The sequence below is a fragment of the Capra hircus genome, chromosome 6 (genome assembly GCF_001704415.2).
Source record: "Capra hircus breed San Clemente chromosome 6, ASM170441v1, whole genome shotgun sequence".
Lineage (NCBI taxonomy): Eukaryota > Metazoa > Chordata > Mammalia > Artiodactyla > Bovidae > Capra > Capra hircus.
Genome location: NC_030813.1, coordinates 102,005,950 through 102,031,794, shown reverse-complemented (window position 1 = coordinate 102,031,794; position 25,845 = coordinate 102,005,950). Strand labels below are relative to the sequence as shown.

At 36.9% G+C, this 25,845-nt stretch overlaps 1 protein-coding gene across 8 annotated transcripts in view; it reads right to left on the bottom strand.

Annotated features, from left to right (window-relative positions):
- Positions 1-25,845, bottom strand: part of PTPN13 (protein tyrosine phosphatase, non-receptor type 13) — a 219,810-nt gene that overhangs the window by 117,047 nt on the left and 76,918 nt on the right. For all 8 annotated transcript variants that reach the window (XM_018049692.1, XM_018049694.1, XM_018049696.1 and 5 more), the window contains exons 4-6: positions 16,667-16,732; positions 13,557-13,742; positions 8,364-8,451 (exon numbers count right to left, since the gene is read on the bottom strand). In XM_018049692.1, the coding sequence (XP_017905181.1) occupies positions 8,364-8,451; positions 13,557-13,742; positions 16,667-16,732 (340 nt within the window). The remainder of the gene's footprint in view (positions 1-8,363; positions 8,452-13,556; positions 13,743-16,666; positions 16,733-25,845) is intronic.

Here is a 25,845-nt window from a genome sequence, read left to right as displayed (position 1 = left end):
TTGCTCAGTTGTATCCAACTCTTTGCGACCCAATGGATTATACAGTCCATAAAATTCTCCAGGCCAGAATACTGGAGTGGATAGTGTTTCTCTTCTCCAGGGGATCTTCCCAACCCAGGGATGGAACCCAGGTCTTCCACACTGCAGGTGGATTTTTTACCAGCTGAGCCATAAGGGAAGTCCTTATGAAAATTAGTAGACATAAAAGTATTTCAGTTCATGTTTATTAAAAAATTCAGAAAGTTATCATTTTAAATTCTGTAGGGTAGTACAAAATTACAATGAAAATAAGCCATTTAAAAGTTTACACAAATATCAATCTTTGATTTGTTTTTTTAAAAAGTTCACACTAACTTCCTACTTTATTTCTATAAAATATGACTCATTTTGCTCTATATGTTTGAAAATCATAGTATAACTAACCTAAGATCTCATGACTGTTACTTATAAAGGATGATTCTGAAGCACAGTTGAGGTCTCTTCTAGTAGCCAAGAGGACAAAGAAAGGCATGATGATACAGGAAGTGGAATGAGAAAGAAAGATGGTGGGAAGTGGAGGGCCAGAGGCATTGACACTCTTCAGGAAAACAGCAAAAAGTTGTAGAGGTGTGAAATAAGGTCCAAAGTGATCTTTATATACTTGTTACAGATGATCTAAAGTAAAATTGTAAGAGCTATGAGCTACAAAATTATTAAAGGGAGAAACAGTGTGGATGAGCTTTTGAAGGAAGAGAAAGGAAGTGGGAGGAAAGAGATGTTTTGAGCTAAGTGGTTTCTCCAGTGAACCTTCTAGCCTAGGACTGCTTCTGTTTGCTTTTTGGAAGAAAAAGGAGATACATGTTTAGGTAAGGACACAGAGAAGTGGGTTTCAGCTGGTTACAAACATACTATTCTTAAATCACATATTCCTAACTGGCAGGAGTCTTGATGTGTTTTATTATGTCAATGATGCTTGCTATCTTCAACCACATGAGACATGTAATTGCCTCATTAACACTTCACAGGTAGATAAAATACATATGGCATCATATACAGCAGAACAGTATCATGGCTGTTGTGATGCTAAAGTACTTAGGGAAAAAATTTCACTAATCTGAGAATTTAAAATTAGAGCTTAAATATAGAATCTGGCCATACAAATGAGGAGAATCATGGCATTCTAGGCCCATGTATTAGATGCTTAAGTCTACCACAACAGTGAAAACCATCAACTGTTAATACCAGAGCCACATCCTATATCTGACACTATATAAAATGCAGTTTCTTCAGCTGCTTTCCAGAGCTTCTAAATATGTGCCCAGGCTATTGCAATTACTTTATCAAACAAGCAATAAACAGCACCGAAATCATTAACTATACCTAATAGAGATGGCTGGATGGCATCACTGACTCGATGGACGTGAGTCTGCGTGAACTCCAGGAGTTGGCGATGGACAGGGAGGCCTGGCGTGCTGCGATTTATGGGGTCGCAAAGGGTCGGACATGACTGAGCAACTGAACTGAACTGAACTGAACTGAATAGCTGTCAATGCTGGGCTGGAAGAAGCACAAGCTGGAATCAAGATTGCCAGGAGAAACATCAATTACCTCAGATATGTAGATGATACCACCCTTATGGCAGAAAGTGCAGAGGAACTAAAAAGCCTCTTGATGAAAGTGAAAGAGGAGAGTGAAAAAGTTGGCTTAAAGTTCAACTTTCAGAAAATGAAGATCATGGCATCTGGTCCCATCACTTCATGGCAACTAGATGGGGAAACAGCAGAAACAGTGTCAGACTTTTATTTTGGGGGGCTCCAAAATCACTGCAGATGGTGACTGCAGCCATGAAATTAAGAGGCTCACTCCTTGGAAGGAAAGTTATGACCAACCTAGATAGTATATTCAAAAGCAGAGACATTCCTTTGCCAACAAAGGTCCGTCTAGTCAAGGCTATGGTTTTTCCTGTGGTCATGTATGGATGTGAGAGTTGGACTGTGAAGAAGGCTGAGCACCAAAGAATTGATGCTTTTGAAGTGTGGTGTTGGAGAAGACTCTTGAGAGTCCCCTGGACTGCAAGGAGATCCAACCAGTCCATTCTGAAGGAGATCAGTCCTGAGTGTTCTTTGGAAGGAATGATGCTAAAGCTGAAACTCCAGTACTTTGGCCACCTCATGCGAAGAGTTGACTCAATGGAAAAGACTCTGATGCTGGGAGGGATTGGGGGCAGGAGGAGAAGGGGACGACAGAGGATGAGATGGCTGGATGGCATCACTGACTCAATGGATGTGAGTCTGAGTGAACTCCGGGAGTTGGTGATGGACAGGGAGGCCTGGGGTGCTGCCAATTCATGGGGTCGCAAAGAGTTGGACACGACTGACCGACTGAACTGAACTGACTGAATAGCTATCCTTGGGCTTTCCTTGTGGCTCAGCTGGTAAAGAATCTGTCTGCAATGGGGGAGACCTGGATTTGATCCCTCGGTTGGGACGATCCCCTGGAGAAGGGAAAGGCTACCAACCCCAGTATTCTGCCCTGGAGAATTCCATGGACTATACAGTCCATTGGGTTGCAAAAAGTCCAATACAGCTGAGTGACTTTCACTTTCAATAGCTATCCTTACTACTCATTTTGATCACAGGAAACTTAACTAATGGTATTTCTGAAAGGAATACCCACTGTAGCTGCTCTTATAAGATTTCAAGAGGAGCTTTCTGTGGTATTTTCCCATTCTGGTAGAGTTAGAAGTTCCTCCACCTAAACTCACAGAGCACGCTGGACCTCTATGAAGACATTTTTCTTGCTATATTAAAATGATCCATTATATTCTGCATCTGCCATCATTCCTACTCATTTTCTCACCTCCACCCCTAACTGGAATAATAACATAAGGGACCATGTCTTACTTTTTTTGTATTTCCAATTCCCAATAAAAGAAATTTCAAAAGAACGTTTGTAGAATAGAATGAATATATAACTTACAAAACCTTTTTAAGCCAAATTAAGTAGCACAATCTACCAGAAAGATTACTGTCAAAAGGCGGGGTTTTAATTCTGGCTTTATCATTCAGTCCATGAGCTTGGGCAAGCCACTTAATTTCTGTTTCTCACTTCCTTCATCTATGAAAATGTGGATATAATTTGCTATGCCTCTTCTTAGAGATGATAGGATAAATAAACTAACCCATTTGAATGATCATAAGATCTTCTGAACAAGCAGCAGCATAAAATTCTAAATTTTGCCTCTTTTTTGTGTTGTTTCTGCTTTATTTTTCTCAGCATATAATGATCTACTGAAGGAGAATTTAAGTTCCTTTTGAAAGAAAAATCATAAAAACAGAAATCAAAAGATCTCCTAGAAAATTCTTAGATTCTATAATAAAAAATCAAGTTATTCAGAACAAGTAGTCACTGTAGGTAAATTTTTCCATTTCTTAAGGATGTTTTGAGTTCAGAGAATTTACAGACAACATTAGATTACACACAATTATAAGTATTCAAATTTAAAATGAAACCACAAGCATTTTCCTTTCAGAGAGTATGTAGTTTGCTAAAAAGTAAAGAGCAAACAATAAACTTTGAAGAGGAATAAATAAAAGACTTTAAGATCATAGAACATATTCATAATATAACATATTCCACTTATTAAATTAAAAAAACATTCCTTGTAAAGTACACTGTTCTAACTCTTTTTGTTATTTATGATTAACATTATCCTTAAGGGGACAACATCATTCATCTTTCCCCTCACACACAGACTCAAATTCACAGCACCTCTTAGAAGCTAACTTCAAAACGACATTTCAGTATTAAAAGAGGCTCCCTGGTTCCCCATCTGTCCTCAAAAATGTGATCAGGTACGAAAAAAAAGGAAACATGGTATTATCAATATGCCTGAGTTCTGGAGCACTATCACGCTGATCTGATCAAGGTGTGGGTTTCTACCTTAAGCTCACTTGGCAGGAAATGCTTGATTTCTTTCTGCTTAGCGCAGCCATTACACTCAGTGCACTGACAGTATTAAATAACACAGTCGGGGCACACAGCCCGCTAGCTCAGGCCTTAGCTTCTGTAACAGATCTCAGAGGCAAGATATAAGGAGCGACTTTTCAAGTTCATTTACTCATAGATGAAAAATTTTATTGCTATGTTTTAATTGAACAATCAAATCACTTAGGTATGAGGCATTATCTCTAAAATTGTCCACTTCTTTTAATCTAATTCTATATCTCACTGGAAAATGTCAAAACTTGACATTTTATTTATTGAGAACAGTGGTCAGGAACTGAATAAACTACAAGTTACACTACATCAAGGTTTTAGGTTCATCTACATCAAAGTGAATGCCTTACTACGAATGTAATATGACAATGTTGCTTTGCCCAAGTGACCACTGACAGTTAAGAACTGGTACTGCCCCAAAGTAATACCACTGTCATAGAAGAGTATTTCTTCTTTATGAGTTAATTTTTAAAAAGATTTATAAGCTTATGCCACTATTAGCTCCTAACTTCTTCTGTCTGATAATGCCTATAAATTAGTATACTATATTAATTCTGTCCTTGAGATGTGGTTTTATAAATTTTTAAGGATAAATTAAAAGAGCCTTTGAGCATTATTACTATTGTGGTAAGCAATGGCTAAGATGAACTGAGGAATCCTCTCCCATTATAGCTGATTCAACAAAGGCTATCGCAGGTGGCTCAGTGGTAAAAGAATCCACCTGCCAATGCAGGAGACTCCAGAGGGTTCGATCCCTGGGTTGGGAAGATCCCCTGGAGGAGGAGATGGCAACTCCCTCTAGTACTCTTGCCTGGAAAATTCCACAGACAGGGGAGCCTGGCAGGCTACAGCCCATGGGGTCACAAACAGTTGGACCCGACTGAGCATGCACATACACAGTCCAAAAAGGGGCTACTATTTCTTTAAATACAAGAACCTCTAATTCTACCCTAAATTAAAGGAACTCATTCAGGTTTATTCTGTGTGACAAACTGTAATTCCTTACAAAAATTCTCTTGAGTTTTGATATTGGGGACATTTTATTCTCCAATAAGGAGACAGGATTATTAGATAATTAAAATCAATGGATAGGCTATTTACAGATTTCTCTGTAAATTTTCTTAAGTTATTACAGTCAATTCTAGATTATCTGCATTCAACAGTCTATTAGTCATAATGATTCTAAAGCACTATTAGACGATAATATTGTTTCAATATTATAAAAACAAAATCATAAATAAAAGGCATTAATAATTTGGTTTAAAACTTCTGATATATTTGTTGTTATAGCCAAAATAGTGAACTATAGTTTATTTTTTATTTTGAATGCAACTTAATGTTTAAAATAAGTTATCCAAAAAAAATAATCAAGAGTCTCATATATTTATTTTTGGAACCATTAAAATTATATTATAGACATGTTATTGTATCTTTCTCATACTCATTCAATCAACAAATATTTATTTAACATCTACAAAAAGTAATGTGCTTAATTTGGTAGATTTTCCTCATCTCTAGTATATACATGTCTAGAAAACTTAATTTTGTATATGGCTTTCATAAACAGTGTGGCTCAGCTGGTAAAGAATCCGCCTGCAATGTGGGAGACCTGGGTTCGATCCCTGGGTTGGGAAGATCCTCTGGAGAAGGGAAAGGCTACCCACTCCAGTATTCTGGCCTGGAGAAATCCATGAACTATACAGTCCATGGGGTCACAAAGAGTCAGACACAACTGAGTGAGTTATCTAAGATAAGTTAAATAACTGTTTATTTAAAGTATTGGGTTGGCTAAAAAGTTTGTTCAGGTTTTTCTGTAATGTGGGAAACCCTGAATGAACATTTTGGCTAACCAAATATGTTATAAATAAAACAAACAGCCAGCAAAGACCTACTGTACAGCACAGGGAACTCTACTCAACACTCTCTAATCCACCCTAACGGGAATAACCTAAATGGGCAAATAATTTGAAAAAGAATGGATACATGTGTATGTATACCTTTGAATCACTTTGCTGTACATCTGGAACTAACATATTGCAAATTAACTATACTCCAATATGAAATAAAAATTTTAAAAATAGCTAACCAGAAAAAAAAAGTATACTGTAGAGTTGGTATAGATTCAGTCTATTGCTACTTCTAAAATATTTGTAATACTTCATGTCTGAAAAAATAAAACTGAATCATTGAAAGTAATATAAACTAAATTATGTTAACATGTTTTCTAAATTTGATAAACTAAATATGACAGTGATCATTTTCTTTAGACTCAATAAATTTATGATGCATAGAATTAGAATGAGGGGTTTCATATTTATTGGAAGATTGTTTATTCTTAAAGAAACTAAGCTTGTTTTAGTTTTTAAAAAAACTATCTTTAAAAATTAATCATCAATAATATAGAATTAAAATTACGAAATCAACAAGTAACAACCGAGCATACAAACTTCAATTTTATAACATGGCCACTTTGAAGCAGGAGATGATAGGGAACTACAAAAAGAGAAAGTATATAAAAGAGAAATAAGGAAGCAAGGAGCAGGGGAGAAAGGGAGGTAAGAGAAGAGAGAAGGAAGGAGTAAGAAATAGAAAGATAATAAATAAAAAAATCATTTCTTTTAAATCTAATGTTCATTTATCAAAGTATTCATCACGTCCCTTCAAAAAGGATTCATTTATTTCCAAAACGGGACTGACTGAAAATTTGATGGACTAACAAAGTGCTCCTATTTTTAGCACCAAGGTTCACACTCTCTGTCAAATCCTAGTGTCCTTTAAGACAAAAGAAAACAGACTGTTACCTATGAGAGGAAGGTGTGTCTATATATCTATAGACACACACACATACATATATATTTGAGGAATATTTATTTTTAATTATTTATATATATATATTGCATATATATATTATATACATATATTTGAGGATGTAAGTATAGTAAGAAAACAGAAAAAGGGTTAAAAATATTTTTTTAAATTTAAAGTCTGCCTTCTTTTCTGACCCGTGCATAAACTAACAATGTATGTATTAGAAACAGAACTTTATGCAACTTGAAGTAATTATACTGATGATATGAAATCTTGGTGCCTTTTCAGAAAAAAAATCCCTATTCACAATAAGCAAAATGAAAGCACCAAAACAGACACGTAACTGACAGCACTATGACAGAATCCCTCCACTCAGTTCAGTTGCTCAGTCGTGTCTGACTCTTTGAGACCCCGTGGACTGCAGCATGCCAGGCCTCCCTGTCCATCACCAACTTCCATTAGAAACAATTTTATTGCTTTTCTTGACTTAAAGTAGCCAGTACACTTGCTTAGGGCACATCTGTCCCTCTTGGACATGAGAGCTCTGAATTCTGCAAAACGCTTAGTCCAGATAATCAAATGTTTGTTTTTGGTTTTCACAATGAGAGTTTCTCATAGGTTTTAATTAAGATAGCTGAGTTTTGATAGTCTAATTAAATAAACATCTTAATTTTAATATGAATATATCAATTAGCATGTTATATTAGAATATATTTAAGCAATATTTATATTTACTTTACCCCAGCTCCTAGACTTAAGACAAAATATTTCATTCACAAAACATTTTTGCTAATGTTTAAATGACCATGATTATCAATATTGCTTGATGAGAAGTAAAGAGAACAAAGATAATCAGCAAAAACAAAATTTCATTTTATAAATGAACCACGCTTGAAACTTAACACTGAAAAATAAACTTTCATGTAAAAAATTTATTTTTTCTACTTTTACTTCATGTGTTTTGAATCTGATTTTATATTCATTTCCTTAAAAAAATAAATTTAATAACTATGTAGACCCTATAATTATCTAATGCTATTGGCAAATAGCAAAACCACTCTTCATCAGTTTTTACTTACTAAGCATTGTATAACCTAAGACAGTATTTGGTAACTGCAAGTCATGAAATTTATTGGTCATGAAATCAATTTAGTGGGTTGAGATTAGCATTTAAAAAACGAAATAGAAAATAGTATGTAACAAGAATAATGTTGTTTTCTGAAACTTGTGCTTTAGTAACATTTATGTTCATAAATTTGTGTGTTTTATCATCCTTTAAAATGTATTTTTAATGTAAAATATCATGATAAAGTAAATAAAGATATTATTGCTGCAATAACAATATCGGGAAAGAAATGATATACTGTGGGTGTCCTGACTGTATTAACATTTTCTGCAAAATGATAAAGGATTTATATATTAATACATCCAGTGTTCCTACCTGTTCAGTGCTTCCACTTTGCACACTCAGGATTATGACCATAATTACCAGATTTCCAAGCTAGGTTAACTAAGATTTTGTAAAGGAAATAGTAACAAATTTAAGGTCTAAAAATTTTCTGTTAACACACTCTTACCTGTTGGTAATCCTTTTCCTCTCAATCGGTCTCGGATAGCCTGGCTTCGATCAGGCTTTTGCTCACTGTTCCGGGAAAGCTGATCCGTCTGTACACAGGTAATCAAAAGTCAAGTTTGACTAAAGAATCTCCCTTTTGTTCATGTCTACAGAATGACACCAACTAGATAGTTTTTGGAAGCTGTAATATTTGAGTAAAAACACTCCACATATGATATTGTTAATATATATTCCTTGGATAAGATTTATGTAGCTTAGTTCTGGCCAATTCATCTTCAGGGAATACAAGCCAAGAAACATCTATCAAAGCCTAAGCTGCTAACTAGTGAACAAAGTTAGTTAAAAGGAGTTCCATTTCAAAGCAATAAGCTTGAAGTATTCTTTTTTTCCCAAACTACTTTCATCTCTCAAGTGTGATTAAAATTTTAAAACCACATTAATTCTGGTATAATAAACCTTTCTCCTGATTGTAACTATGCATTGAGGGTGCTGATTTAAATTGTTTTTGAAAATAATTTTCTAGATTTTGCCTGCCAGAAGTTACATTTGAAATACGCTTTAAACTAAATGGATATATTGAGGGATAACAATTTAAATCAATGCTCTTTCGAGACTCTTTTAGAACTAAATGTTTAAGTAGTCTTAAACTTTAATAACTTCAACCGAGGGTACCTGTTTAAAATAAAACATGTCAAATTAGATCAAATTCCACATTATAAAGGGTGAAATGTTAAGACTACTAATGAATTTATTCAGATGATTAATTAGAATAGAAACTTCAAGAAATAAATGTAAGAAGAGAGAATGGTAAAGAAAAATTACTTAACTGACACCAAGAGCATACAAACTTATCTGTTTACACACATACAATACATTTTAATATTTCTCCATGAGTGGAACTTGTTTAAATATGAATTAAAAATCCATTTAAGGTAGTATATTGAAGGCATTATGCTTTCTACCTACAAGAAGACTTAAATGGAAATATTCCTGAAATGATGGTATTGTTTCAAGTATATATTAGTTCATATTGTACTGTATTATCAGTAACATAAGAGACAATATCCTATATCATCTTTGGGTATTCCTGCATGAACACTACTATTAATAACTGTTGACATTTACTGAGCAATTACTATAAGGCAGGTATCACCTTAAGTGCTTTACATACTTAATGTTATTTAACTATCAAAAAAACCTCATGTGGTATATATTAACTTCACATTACAATAAAGGGAGAAATAGCAAATTTCTAAGGACCTTGAAGCAGCTCATCAATATTGAAATAATTATCTTTACAACTATTCACTAATATGGGTGGATAGTATGCACTATTACTACTATTTTACAGGTAAGTGAAACTGCATTCAAACATGTTATAAGATTAAATCAGTGGAAGAACGCTGACAAGTAAGCTGGCCTACTGACTTTTACTCTAGGCTAATTAATTTTAAGTGAATTAGGATTATGGACACGTAGTGAATTTCACACTGGATGAAGGACTAAGTCTTTCTATCAGCTACTGGAGAGAATGATAGTCTCAGAGGGGTGTGCTGGCTAACAGCATGGGCTTCAGGGTCAGAGAGATCCAGATTCTGATTGTGTCTCTGTCATTTACCACGTATGTGGCACGGCAAGTTATCTCATCTATTTGAGCCTCAGTTTCATTCTCTCTAAAAGGAAGATGAAATTCTCTCTTGTAACCTGGGGCTGTTTTGGTGAATAAATGTGAAAAAAAAAAAACACGTAAGTCATTCAGCACAAAACAAACTCAACATTTAAAAATGGTAGCTATTACAGTTACCTATCCAGTGATATCCAGGAGACTCTCAAGAACAATGGATGGGGGAGTGTCATTATTTCTACTTCGAAATCTGCCTCTGGAAAGGTGAGCTTTCTCCCTGCTGATTCCAACTGACCTTTCTATGCTTCTCTCCCACTCAAAAGTCCCACAGCACATCCTGTGTCAGACTTATCGCTGTTTCTTGAATGTTCTGCTCTTTCCCATCTCAGGGCACTGATTCAAGTTTACTTCCCTCTGCCTGGATTACCCTTTCTTTTCATCCAGTCTCTGGGATCTAGTTAAAGCGCTCTTTTTCAACTCAGTCATTACTGGTATCCTTTCCCCTCAAACTCTGATAGCTCGTAAGTTCCTGACTGATTAATAGGAAACGGAAGTCACATAAGCTTTCTGAGTCTCAATTTCTTTAAGAAATACACAGGATGCCCCTGGGGGTCCAATGGATAGGAATCTGCCTATCAATACAGGAGACATGGGTTCCGTTCCTGGTCCGGGCAGATCCCACATGCTGCGCGGCAACTAAGTCCACGTGCCACAACCACTGAGCCTTCGTGCCTAGAGCCCATGCTCCTGAACAAAGGAAGTCACCCCAATGAGAAGCCCACACAGTGCAACAAAGAGTGGCCCCCTACTGGCCCCAACTAGAAAAAAGCCTGCATAGCAACGAAGACCCAGCACAGCCAAAAAAAAAAAAAATCTTCAAAATGCTTAAAAAAAAACAAAGCAAAAAAGAAATGGGTAAATTATAAAGTGAAGGAGTTAGTACAGATCATTCCTCAGAGGGAGTTTTCACAAGAACATCAGTATTATGAGAAGATCTGTGAAAGAAGGCTCAAATAAGTTTGGGAAATGTTTCACCTATGTGCCTTTCCCTCCTGAGGGTTAGTAATACAACCTAGTATATTAAAGGCTCTGAGAAGTTCTACAGTGAATATACATTCCCTCAACTCTATTTGAACATAGAGAAATTTTTCTAAACAAAAATGTATTTCAAAATATGAAGGATAGTTTGGTCTGAATGGAGTGGTGGTCCCCAACCTCTAGGATCTAATGCCTGATGATCTGAGGTGGAGCTGATCCAATAATAATAGAAATAAAGTGCACAATAAATGCAGTGTACTTGAATCATCCCCAAACCGTCACTCTCCCCACTGCCTGAGTCTGGAAAAACCTGTCTTCCACAAAATCTGGTGCCAAAAAGGCTGGGGACCTCTGGGCTTTCCTAAGTTTTTAGTATCTTTATCTTTGTTTCCAAAAAAAAAAAAAAAAAAAAAAAAAGTCACACAAGAAATACAAACAAATAAATCAGCCCTAGTCAAGAAGGGGAAATACACAGCCAAGAACCCTCTTCACTTAGCCTCTACTACCTCAATTCCTCTCACTACAGAATCTCAAAGGCTCCTTGGAGTCTACTTTATAAACCATTTGCCTAGAAGACTTTATGAACCTATCAACTGGCAAAGCATGTGGAATTTGGATATATCCTCGCCAGCCATACAACATCTTAGTTAAGGTTAGCAGAACTAAACCCCTAGGGATGAGAAATTAAGAGGAAGCCAGCAAGAACACTGCATGACAGTGACGAGTCTATCCAAAGTCACATAAAAGAGAGGAACTCAGGGAACCATAACGTAAGGGGCAAGAGCAGACGAAGGCCAAATCTAGACCAAACACCAAAAACCAAAAGAAGGCTTCCCTGATGGCCCAGTGGTCAAGAAGCCACCTGACAATGCAGGGAACATGGGTTTGATCCCTGATCCACATGCCGTGGAACAACTAAATCCCTGAGCCACAGCTACTGAGCCAGCACTCGAGAGCCCGGGAGCTGCAACTACTGAGCCCCTGAGCCACAGCTACTGAAACCGACGTGTCCTAGAGCCCGCGCTCAGCAGCAAGGGAAGCCGTCGCGATGAGAAGCCCGTGCAGCACAATTAGAGAGTAGCTGCTGCTTGCCACAACCAGAGAAAAGCCTTCACAGCAACAAAGAGCCATCACAGCCAAAGATAAATATATAAATAAGCAAAAATTATTTTAAAAAGAGACAGAAAAGAATTTCCTTAAAAAACAACAACAAAGGATGGCCAATCTATGGCAAACAGGATAGAACACAGCTTGAGAAAATACAGTGGAGGGATTATTAGATATACAGACTGTTAGTCTTGGGATTCTTCATATCTAAGAGAAGCGAGAAAAAAAAGGTAGTCCCAGTTTTGGACTAATCTGGTAGGAATGCAAGCATGTTTCCCCTTCACACACCAGAAGCCAATGTCCAAATAAGGTGGGGAGGGTGTAGAAATACTTAAGAGGTCCAGACTAAGTGGGCAAGAAAGAGGTCTAAAGCAATTGAAAATGCATGTCAATGACTCTAAAACCCATGCTGCATGTCCATATGGCTTTCACAGTAGACAGACTCACTTACTGAAAGCTCCATAGGCAAAACAGAAAGAAAAGAGGCAAGAAGACATAACATGCTGTGATTCTATACTACTTGCTAGAATAAAGTTCTAAAAAAAGACTGTTCAAAAAGACACATGTACCCTAGTGTTCACTGCAGTACTATCCACAATAACCAGAACATGGAAGCAAATTAGATGTCCATCAACAGATGAATGCTTAAAGAAGTTACGGCACATTATACAATGGGATATTACTCAGCCATAAAAAGGAACAAACGTGAATCAGTTGAACTAGGGTGGATGAACCTATAGCGTGTAATAGAGAGTGGAGAAAGACAGAAAGAGAAAAACAAATACTGTATATTAACATACATATGTAGAATCTAGAAAAATGGTACTGATGAAACTATTTGCGGGACAGGAATAAAGGCACAGACATAGAGAACGGATTTACGGACACCACAGGGGAAGGACAGGGTGGGATCAATTGAGAAAGAGCACTGGCATGATATACACCACCATGTATAAAACAGATAGCTAGTATTATAGTTACATAACACAGGGAACCCAGCCTAGTGCTCTGTGATGAATTAGAGGGGTGGGCTAGGTTAGTGGTGTGTGTGCGAGGGAGGCTCAAGAGAGAGGGAATACATATATATTCCCTCCCTATAACTATATAAATACATATATAGTTATGACTGATTTGCGCTGTTATACTACAGAAATCAATACAACATTGTAAAGCAATTATCCTCCAATTAAAAAAATTTTTTTATTTACAAAAATTAAAAAGGACAAATTCTCATAAAATCTAGAAGACTAAATTATTGCCGTGGGCTTCTATTTTAAGTACTGTTTCAAATAAACAACTAACGTTTGAAAGAAATTCAGTCTTCTGTTCCTAGTCTTCATGGAGAAACACTATCCATATTTAAAGAAAATCTTGCGAAATGCTACTAAAGTATGACCATATGTACCAGTTGGAACTGTGGCTTACCCCAGAAAGATTTCCCAGAACCAGTTTCACCAACTGCTTCACGTAAGAAAATGAAGGTGCACAATTGCTATTCCTAATGTGGGCACTGCAAGCATCCAGGACAGTCCGAACAGAAACCCGTGCATAAATCACATCCTCGCACATTCCAAGTAGTATACTGTTGAGATGGTCTCCAAGCTTGATAGGCTGAAGACAAAGAAAGAAAAGGTCATGTTGATCAGTGAGGGTAAATCGAACGAATGGGAGACAAACCATTTCTAGAGTCACAGGAACCGTACCAAATAAATATACTTCAAATACTTGGAGGAAGTGAATTCCTTATGTAGTAGCATAAATGTCTGACTGCATTTTACCTTTTTTATAACATAAAAATTGTCTTAGTGGAGGATGGTTAACATATATCTCCTAAGAACAGGAGTTATTCTAAAAAAAAACCTGGGGTTTTTTGTATGCTTAAGAAATGGAATGTTTTGATTAACCAAGAGTTTTGGTAAGCAGTTTATATATATGCATATACATGTATACACATATACAAACTGCTTATGTACATATATATGGGCTTCCCTGGTGGCTCAGATGGTAAAGTGTCTGCCTACAATGTGGGAGACCCAAGTTTGATCCCTGGATTGGGACGATCCTCTGGAGAAGGAAATGGCAACCCACTCCAGTACTCTTTCCTGGAAAATTCCACGGATGGAGGAGCCTGGTAGACTACAGTCCATGGGGTCGCGAAGAGTCAGACACAACTGGGCAACTTCACTTTCACTTCGCTTATACATATATATAAACATTTCACTTCATACATGTTTCATTTCACACACACACACCCCCACATACAAACACGTGTGTGCTCAGTGGCTCAGTCATGTCTGACTCTGTGATCCTTTGGACTGCGGCCTACTAGGCTCCTCTGTCCACGGGATTTTCCAGGCAAGAATATTGGAGTGGTTGCCGTTTCCTCCTCCAGGGGATCTTTCCGACCCAGGGACCGAACTAGCCTCTCCTAACTCAGCAGGCAGATTCTTTATCACTGAGCCCCATGGGAAAACCCACAAACACATATGCACACACTATTTGGGGAGGAATAAACAATTTCCTAATATTTCATAAAAAGTAATAATAAATATAATTTTATACTCTCATGATAACCTAGAAGAGATTTCAAATATTGCAATGACTCAAGGTCATTTTAATATAAGTTCTCATTTTGCTGGTGAAACAGAAGCCAGAATGTGAAAAAATTTTAAAATTACTTGACATAATTTATAGACTATTATGTCTAAATGTCCAAAGACCATACCAAGAAATGCAACATAAAACCACAAAGATAAGTCACTGCACACTCAGTAGCATGGTTAAAAATGAAAACACTGATAATACGAAGTAGTGCTGAGAAGAGCATTGCAGACTGGAGTCTGAAATAGTATATCTGCTTTGGTTTTAACATATGCTTTCCCTGCAACCCTTTCTTTCTACTTCTCATCCATTATGGATATTATACATCACCCTTTAGAGCTCAGCTTAGCAACAACTTCCTTTAATAAACCTATCCTAGCCCTCCAAGTCTAGTTAGAGGCTCCACATCTGGTTTTCCACGTGTGCGTGTCAGTTGCTCAGTCGTGTCCGACTTTTTGTGACCCCATGAACTGTAGCCCGCCAGGCTCCTCTGTTCATGGGATTCTCCAGGCAAGAATACTGGAGTGGGTAGCCATCCTCTTCTCCAGGGGATCATCCCAAATCAGGGATGGAACTTGGGTCTCCTGCACTGCAGGCAATTTCATTCCCCTTAACACAGCATTTATCACATTGCATTGTAACTGGTTATTTGGTTGTCCATACCCATGACAGGACTCCACAGGCATGAGACATTATTTTCCTGGTGTCTGGGACAGTGTCTGTCATAAAGTATGTGCTTAATAAATACTTCTGAATTAACATTAAATATTTCTCCAAAACAGTTAATGATATCTGATAGTAAAATAGAGGTAAAAGTTTATATATACTTTCCTTCCAATTTACACATGATAAATACTGACTTTATTTTCAGTTACCAGAGACAGAAAGTGTTAAATTATAGGATATGATCACATTTTACATGTAAGTTAGGTTGCATAAAATATGACACTATTATTTCCAGTAATAATTTAACTTTCTTATTTATATTTATAGAATTGAAATGAGAGAAAGTAAATACACAGTATTTTTCATGATGTAAAGTGAAAACCAAAAGAAGGTGAAGACTAGCACTCATCTTTCATGGACCTTAAGAGGTCTGAATTTTAGAATAAAAGCCTAAAATACCTACTGCTTCTTAATTTGATTATAAAAAGACACACCTAGTTATTTTTGCTTTGAGTTCTAAATGCCTAAAATAAAACAATTCTATATGCCCATATCTTTGATGAAATATAGCTATTTAAAAAATTTCAATTACATTTACTACTATGTATTGTGTCTTCAGGAAATCAGCTATCTTAGAAAATAAAGACCAGAAGCAGCCCAATGGTCATCAGTGCCTAACACCCCAGAAAGTGTTACTTTACTATCTGTGTCTGCTGCTGCAGGGGTCGTGAGGTATGATGTTGAAGTTCTGATATGTAGTTAGAGCTACTACTATTCCTATGGTTTTTGTATCAGAAAAGGCTATCACTTTCTATTCAAGAATGAATCATCAAAGACATTGACAATTCCCTTTTATCAGTCATTAAATTAGAAGAAATGAAGGGGACTCCTATTTCTCTTGCTCTAATTTTGAAGAGGCTACTATATTTCACTGAGTTGTTGAAACATAGCTGTGTATTTGTGCTTAGTCACTCAGCTGTGTCCAACCCCATGGACTGTAGCCCGCCAGGCTCCACTGTCCATGCGGATTCTCCAGGCAAGAAAACTGAAGTGGGTTGCCATACCGTCCTCTAACGACGTCTGTATTTCTAAGAACATTCTCAGAAAAATAATTTCTTTAGTACTTTATTATTTCATTCTGAGAGAAGACATTATTAACGTGAACAACCAGTATAGAAATGCTGGTGTGCCTGACAACACACTGTAGAAATATACAGAAGAGCTTCTTAAAAAGTATAATATTGTACAAATGTGATGGCTTGACTCACTTGGCTCTGAGGTACTTCATGATCAGCTCCCCAATACAATGTCATTCCAAGAGAATAAATATGGATCTAGGAATAGAATTTAAAAAAAAAAATCATTTTATGGTAAAAAGTTAATCTAGCAAGTACTATATATTCATCACTTTTTGCTCCCAAGAATATGTAACACATGATTTGAGAAAACCATCATTTCATATTTTGCATAAAAGAATGTGAGAGCTTACATTACCATATGTAAAATTCCATATGGGAATTTGCTGTATGACTCAGGGAGCTCAAATCTGGTGCTCTGTGACAACCTCTAGGGGTGGGATGGGGTAGGAGGTGGGAGGGAGGTTCAAGAGAAAGGGGACCTATGGCTGATTCATGCTAATGTATGGCAGAAACCAACACAGTATTGTAAAGCAATTATCCTCCAATTAAAAATAAATAAATTTAAATTTAAAATGTATGTGAGAGCTTAAAACAGAAAATAAGACTGGAAATGATCAGAACAGATTTCATTTTCCAACTCCTCAGTCTGTCTGCTATGAGTAATCATTTTTATCAGTCCTTTTTTTTTTTTAACTCTAAACTTTTTATTTTGTATTGAGGTTAACCAATTAACATGCTGTGATGGTTTCATGTGAACAGCTAAGGAACTCAGCCATACCTTACATGTATCCATTCTCTTCCATTTCTTATTTAAAGTTTCTTTATGCAAACTCAAGAGAATATGAATAAACAGTCTGACTTTCCATTTCTTTTACAAAAGGTCAGAAATTTTAAAAAAATTACTCGACACCTTGCAGTTTTAATTTAACAAGACAGGTTATGAATGTTTAGAGATGGCACTGAGTCTCTTTAGCTTTGAATCTCTTAACTCTTTTCACTGCTGCATAGAACTATATTTTGTGGTTACTGTATTGTTTACTTAACTGATCTGTCACTAATCAGCAATTAGAAATTTCCTAAACTTTTGCTATCATAAATAAAGTTTTAGCAAACAATTTTGGATATGTCATTTTGTACATGCAAATATTCCTCTTAAATTGACTCTCTTACATCATGAATAAAAGAGCAAATCATCTGTAGTTTTGATACATTTTTGTCTGATTTCCCCCCAAAATGTTTTATCCTTTTGCATTTCTACAGCAACATATGAGACTTCCTTTCCACAAGCCTTATCCATAGAATGTGTTATGAAGCTGTTTGCTAAACTGAAAAGAGAAAAAAAATCTCGTTATAGTTTGATTAGCACTTTTCTTACCAAGAATGGATGGGGTAATAGCACATGGAAAAAAAACCTGGATCAGAAAAGGTTCCTTATTCATTGTCTGTTGCTTCTTAAAGATTGGAAAAATGACAACATATTTTTATGCTGATATATGGATAGAACAGGGAAAACTGGAATTGCAGGAGAGAGGAGACAGCTGGGAGGGCACTGATGAGTAAGCAGGAGGAAGTGGAGGCTAATGCACAGATGAAGGAGTTGGCTTCCAGAGGAGCACAGACAGTTCTGAGGAAGCAGGGAAGCAAAGAATACGAAAATTTATGTGGGTAATCTGGTCATGGGATCTTGGGAGAAGTCTCCTGATTACTTCTACTTTTTTTCCCCTGGTGAAACAGGAAGCAAGATTATCAACCTAAAGAATGGACAGTTAATCCTTCTAAGTAATTATTTTCCAGCTCTCCTGTTAAGAGATTCAAAGCTAAACTTTCAGCTGGCTCTCTCAGTACTGAAAAATCTCACCACAAACATTTTGTTTGCAGCCATCTTACTGCAATGTCATCTTCAGTGTCTTTCCTTTTTTTCCATTTTGCTGTCATTTTCTCCTCTCTATTTTTAATTATACAAACTGTCTCAAACCTCTTTAGATAGACATGAGATTAATCCATATAAAACTGGATATCCTTAGAATCTCACAGCATTTAAATTACAGATTAGAAAAAGTTTGTTCCTCTTTTTAAATATTTTCATGGCTCCTAATGTGCAAAATTCCGAATTCTTTATGATACACAAGGCTCACTCTGACTTGCCTCCATCTCCATTTTCCAAACAGATTTTTCAGTCTTCCTTCTCTTCTCCCTCCTTTCTCTATCACACCTAGACACTTCAAAACTAAAAGATAATTCTCTGCTGGCAAACCAATCTTTCTCTTTCCCAGCTTTTTTTGAACAGTTCCTCCTACCAAGAATTTCTTTCTTCATCTGTCAATAAAAGTTCTACCCATTATTGACAGCCCAAAGATGCTGTTATCTATTACGAATGTTATATAAATCTTCTCCAACAGTATAAAGCATTCTCTCTTATATAATACAGTTTTCATTTCATTTGTATCTCTAATGAAACAGTTAACTAATACTACCTGCAACATAGTTAGGATGCTTGCTTGTTTGTCTTCCTTGAGGGAGCCTCGTTTTTTATACATCTTAATATCCCTCTTAGCAACTGACACAACTTGTACATAGTAGATATTCAATACATGCCTGGTGAATTCAATTAAATGTGCATGAAGTTCAAGGCAACATGTTGCAGACTATTTGTGTCACATTTCTGTTTAGAATTCAAGGAACCTCATATGGGAACACCTTTTCAAAGAGCTTCATACGTGAAAAACATTTTTCATACCTTTAGCAAAAATGATGAACTGCATACTCAAATATATGTCTCTTAATATATTAACTCTGATTTGTGGTTCTTTGAGATACTGGTAGTACTTTAAGGTCCTTTATTATATTTACTTGTCAGTATGTGAATTGAATTACTTTAATAACATATAAGACTATATAAGATTAATAACATTTAAAAAATAGATTATAAACAATACATTTGCTGATCATCTATATATATATATATATACACACACTATAATGGTTAATTGTATGTGTCAATTTGACTGGATGCCTAGATATTTGATCAAACCCTATTCTGGGTATTTCTGGGAGAGCATTTTGGATGAAAGTGCCATTTAAATAGGTAAAGTGGGCAAGACTGATTGCTCTCCCCAATATGGGTTGTCCTTATCCAATCATTGAAAGGCTTATATAGAACAAAATGGTTTACTCACCCCCAGGTAAGAAAGAATTCTTTCTGCCTGACTGCCTTCAAACTAGGACATCAGCTTTTTATTGCCTTTGGACACAATCCAAAATATCAGCTCTTCCTGGGCCCCGAGCCTTCTGGCCTGCAGAGTGCAACTACACCCTTGGTTCTCCTGGTTCTCAGACCAGAACTGCAGTGTTGCTCTCCTGGTCCCCAGCTTGCCAGCTCATCTTACAGATCTTGGGACTTGTCAGTATCCGTGATCACATGAGCTAATAAGTCTCTCTTTACACACACACACCCTACTGATCTGGTTTCTCTGGAGACTCCTGCTTAATAAGCATCCAAATATTATATATATATATATATATACACACACACACACACATATATATATATATATATATACACACACACACACATATATATATATATATAGAGAGAGAGAATATATGTGTATGAATCAAACAAAGAAGTGGTAAATTTGTACCGCTGCTGCTGCTAAGTCACTTCGGTTGTGTCCGACTCTGTGTGACTCCATAGATAGCAGCCCACCAGGCTCCCCGGTCCTTAGGATTCTCCAGGCAAGAACACTGGAGTGGGTTGCCATTGCCTTCTCCAAGGCATGAAAGTGAAAAGTGAAAGTGAAGTCGCTCAGTCATGTCCTACTCTTAGCGAAATCCAAAAAAGACAAGATTACTTCTGATTAGGGCAGAAGTTTGAAGCAGGGCCAGTTTAAGCAGAGCCTTGAATACAGGGTATGTGTCCCCTTTCCATGTTCTCTTAATGTTTCATACAGACCTACTATCCTTGTATTTTCATTATTGTTATTATTAATTGCTTTTTGTCTGTCTCTCCATTACTGATACTTACGTTACTACTTGCCCTTTGAGGGCAAAGGCTATTTTTTATTCAATATCTCTGTAAACCTATGGCCTAATATAGGATTGAATATCTAAGTCCTCAAGAGATGGTCATTGAAAGAATGGTTGGTACTTAGGATGTGGGTTTGCAGAAATGGGGAAGGGCACTGTTATACAAAAGAGGGAAGCCACAAAGCATAGAATCTCTTTAATAATCACTGACTACAACTTTTGCATATGAAAGAGAGGAGTTGAAATATGGTTGGAATCAAACTCTGGAGAGGTTTCCTAGGTTTTGCAAAGGAATCTGTACTTAACTGGGTTAAAAAAGCAGAAGGTTTTTGAAGAAAAAAAAAAAAAGACATGATCAGAGGGGTTAATCTGACAGCAGTTGGGCAAACAGTCAAGAAGCAGAAATAAGTTAGAAGATTATGATAAAAGTTCAAGAGAAAGGAAATGGGGACCCTACCATAGCCCTGGCAATACGGCAGAAGAGGAGAGGATAGAATGGCTGGACTTGGGAAGATGACTTGAGAGATTTAGGCAATTAAGTGGACTTGTGGAAAGGCAGGAGTCAGATAAAGATACAAGAAAATGTGACATTAAAACACACACACACACACACACACACACACACACACAGAGTTGAAAGAGCCAATATAATCCACGGGAAAGAGAAATATGCTTTTTGTCTTTACAGTTATAATGGACTGGAATATGAACTCTGTGAATGAAACGACTTTGTCCTATCCATCATTTTATCCCAGGACCTAGGACACCACATAATAGTAACTGATAATTCTCAGTGGGTGCTTACTCTCTGCTGGGGACTGTTCTAAGCATTTAACAATGGTATTTAGCTTTCAGCTCTATACCAGTCATTCTCAAAGAGTTATTCCCCAACCAGCAGCATCAGCATCCCCTGGGAACCTGGGAGAAAAGCAAGTTCTCAGACCCTGCCCCAGACCTACTAAATCAGAGATCCTGGAGGTAAGCCCTGCAGTCTGTGTTTTATCAAGTCCTTCTGGTAATTCTGATGCAGGATAAAATATGAGAACCACTGTTCTATGCCATACCCGACAGTTACACCTTGCTTTGAGTTCTTTTGGACATACACCCAAAGGGAGATGCTGGATCACACAGTAGTTCTATCTTTAACTTTTTCAAGGAGCTGCCATGCTGTTTTTCATAATGACTATACAATTTACAGTCCCAGAAACGTAAATGAAAGTCCCAGCTTCTCTGTATCCTCACCAACACGTGCTAGTTTTTGTTCTCTTAACAGTGGTCAGTCAGTCTAGTGGGTGCGAGATGATATATCTACAACCCTAGCATTTAAATTTTTAATTTAATTTTGTCATTAAATGTTGGACTCTAGAACTAGACAGCCCTGGAGTTTCTTCAAATGCCTGTAATAACTATACATTCAAATTTACAGATAAATGGGAACAAATGGAGGGGAGAAAGGGTGGATTAGTAAGAATTAATGCAGAATAACTATAGAATAATGAAGTGTGGTTAAAGGCATTTGGTCTTTAAAACAAGTTCATTTAAGGTTTCTGCTGTTTCCTCATATTATCCTTCTAAAGATGACTCTTGATTTTAAGAAGTATAGATATGGTAAAAGTGTTAGTAGCTCAGCTGTGTCTGACTCTTTGCAACCCCATGGACTGTAGCCCGCCAGGCTCCTCTGTCCATGGAATTCTCCAGGCAAAAATACTGAAGTGAGCAGCTATTCTCTTCTCCAGGGGATTTTCCCAACCCCGGGATCCAACCCAGGTCTCCTGCGTCCCTGCATTGCAGGTGGATTCTTTACTGTCTGGCAGGAACCACAATTACTGATACTTACATTGTAAGTTAGTGAAAATAAACACTTAACCTAAGATCCCTTTAGTTCACCAGGGATATAGTTCGAATCCCCGGTGCATGTCCAATAATCTTGAAGAGAAAACAAAACGAGAATTTGATTCAGGTTCTAGTCCTAACGTTCCCTGGTGGCTCAGACGGTAAAGCGTCTGTCTACAATGCGGGAGACCTGGGTTCAATCCCTGGGTCAGGAAGATCTGCTGGAGAAGGAAATGGCAATCCACTCCAGTACTATTGCTTGGAAAATCCCAGGGACTAGTCCTAAGAAAATGATTTCAAAAGAATTGCCAAATTAACCATGTGCCAAGCAAGCAGGAAGTAAACAATTACTCACTGAAGGGAAAACCAGAGAATCAAAAAGCTTCGTGTGACCTATATAAACTTGTCTAGTTATTTAAATAAAGGGGCATGCTATCTGGAAAAGTAAAATTTTAGGGCAAATAAATGCATATTGTCTTTTTATACAGCTCATGGTAAGGTAAACTTTTTTTCATATAACTGAATAAGCAGTTTACAAAACAAGTTTCATTGAATGAAGGAAACATTTTCATGGGTCAAGATATTACTAAGTATTCATTATTATTCATAAGCTAGGCTTTAAGTATCATATATATTTTTAAAAATTCATATACTATCAATAGCAAGCATTTGTTGAGAACAAGTTAAAAATGGTATATCCTTAACTCAGCAAACTATGAAATGCCTTTACCATCCTCTTTCTCAAGATGTCAGAATATAGTTGGCAACTCTGTAGGAATGGGACAACGCCTATCACATCCCCAACACTTGATTCTGAACACGTAGCCTAATAATAGGGAGGCTTCAATCACTTTCCCAAACTCAGGATCTAACAGTTGTACCTAAATACATGGGAAGTTTACTGTCTGGGTATTCTGACATCGCAGGGCAAACTGGGAAAGCCCTTAGCAAGTCAGAAAAGCACTCATGCACCTATTAAGCAGTTCTTCAATTGCGGATTTTAAATACCTTGCAGGAAGAATTCATAAACACTTGTGCAAAATTTTTTCTTAACTAGAGAAAACTTACTTATAATTCAGCAGCAGTTTTTAAAACTTAGACACTTGTGACTCTACTGCAGAGATTCTTAAGTTTTCCTTAGGTCACCAGACCTGCCTGAGAGACTGATAACCCAGTTCGAAGGACACGCTGCCCCTAAAGTGCTCAGACACGCAAAACTTAGTACATCATTTCATTGCTTTTTAGTTATCCTGAAGCTCAGTTAAGACTCAGAAATCTCAAGGGTTAAATAATTTACACACACATCATGCCTATCTCCAATATTCCAGTTAACTTCTATCTTTAAAAATCGTACTATTAAAGGAATCACAGAATATACAGAATGAATGCACACTATTTAAATATTCATAGCTATACATATGCTATCCAGTTTAATAAAACACTACCAGTATAAACACCTTCATGATATAAAACTACCAACACTGTACATACTGTGTATTAAACAAAGTCCTTTGCAAATACCTCCTTGCACATAATGGGAAATTTCTTAGGGTTAATGCCTTAAGCATTACCTTCACTTCATAGCTATGGTTTCTATTCACTGGTTGCTTTGCATGTACCATCCAAATTCTTAAGCAGCTCTTGGAATATAAAAGGCAGATAAAACTGGATTTTCTACCAATTCTGGTCAGTCTTATTTCAGATATATAATCAGTGGCTCAAATCAAGATATCTTTCTCACATTAGAAAGTCTGTGGAAGAGGCAGGCTTGGTTTTCTGTATCAGTGGTTCTGCATCTGCAGATTCAACCAACTGAGGATCGTGTAGTACTGGAGTATTTACTATTGGGAAGAATATTCACATGAGGGGGTCCATGCAGTTCAAATCAGAGTTGTTCAAGGGTCAACTACATGTCAAAATTTTAAATGCACATATTCTGACTTAACAATTTTACTACTAGGAAATTATTAGGTTAGTTTTTGCACTTACATGCACCGATATATGAGAAATGATATCTATAGCCAATTCTGAATTCTCCAAAGTTCCCTATCTATGTTATCACAGCTTGGGAATTCCCTGGTGCTCCAGTGGTTTGGACACTGTGCCTTCATTGCCAAGGGCCTTGGTTCAATCCCTAGTCAGGGAACTAAGATCTCACAAGCCATGTGGTATGACCAAAAATGAATAAAAATTATCACAGCTTGCTACACAAAATATACATATTTATTTCAAAATTTCTTTTCAGAGCCTTGACAATGAAATTAGATCTTCAAATATCAATGGCACTGCTATCCTCAGATTGGCTATTCCTATCATAAACTTTTCCTTCTTCACTGTTTCATCAAATCAACTGTGAAACTCTTTCAGCTTTGTTTCCAGTATAACCCCATCATCCCCACCTTTATATGCTCAAGGCCTTATACAATTTTTAGTTCTTTCCCTCGATTATTAAAATGCCCTAGTTAGATTCCTACATAGTTTTTCATCTCATTTATCCACTTGCATCAAACTTGGAGGTAACAAATCACATCACTCTCCTAAAGATATAACCCAGAAGAAAGTTTAAGTTTCTAGTATTCACTGTCTTCTTCATTCTGACCTCTTGTCTCCCTTTAACCATAGCCCTCCACGTAGGGGATGCTCCAGCCTAACCCGTCTGACCAAACACTCCCCATCAGAGGGCACAATCTCCGACTCTCAGCACGGCACAGCACAGCAACCCTGAGTGGAATCCCCATTCCTACCTGTTTTCAATTTTCTAAATTCTCAGTTCAGTCGCTCAGTCATGTCCAACTCTTTGCGACCCCATGGACTGCAGCACTCCAGGCCTCCCTCTCCATCACCAACTCCTGGAGTTTACGCAAACTCATGTCCGTTAAGTTGGTGATGTCATCCAGCCATCTCATCCTCTGTCGTCCCCTTCTCCTCCCACCTTCAATCTTTCCCAGAATCAGGGTCTTTTCAAATGAGTCAGTTCCTCACATCAGGTGGCCAAAGTATTGGAGTTTTGGCTTCAGCATCAGTCCTTCCAAAGAATATTCAGGACTGATTTTCTTTAGGATGGACTTCTAAATTCTAGTCACTCTTCATACGCCAACACAAAACCTTCTCTGCCATACCATTTTAAACAGAAAACTGTTCCTCTTCTAAACTCTATCCCTCTATACAGCATTTATTTGTATTTACCTTATTGTTCTATATACATTGATCAGGATCTATCTTCTAGTTATTTTTGTATCTTCCTCACAAGCACAGTGTTTTATACATAGCAGGCTTTTAATAAGTATTTTAAACCTTGAATTAATAAAGGCTCACATTTTTTTCATGTTTTTTTTTCTTAGACCTATACATTTTGATAAAACTACTTTGAATTCTTAAAATAAATATGAACTTCTTGGAATACACGGTCTTTTGTTTTTTAGTTGAAGCATACTGTAATAGCAGGGGGG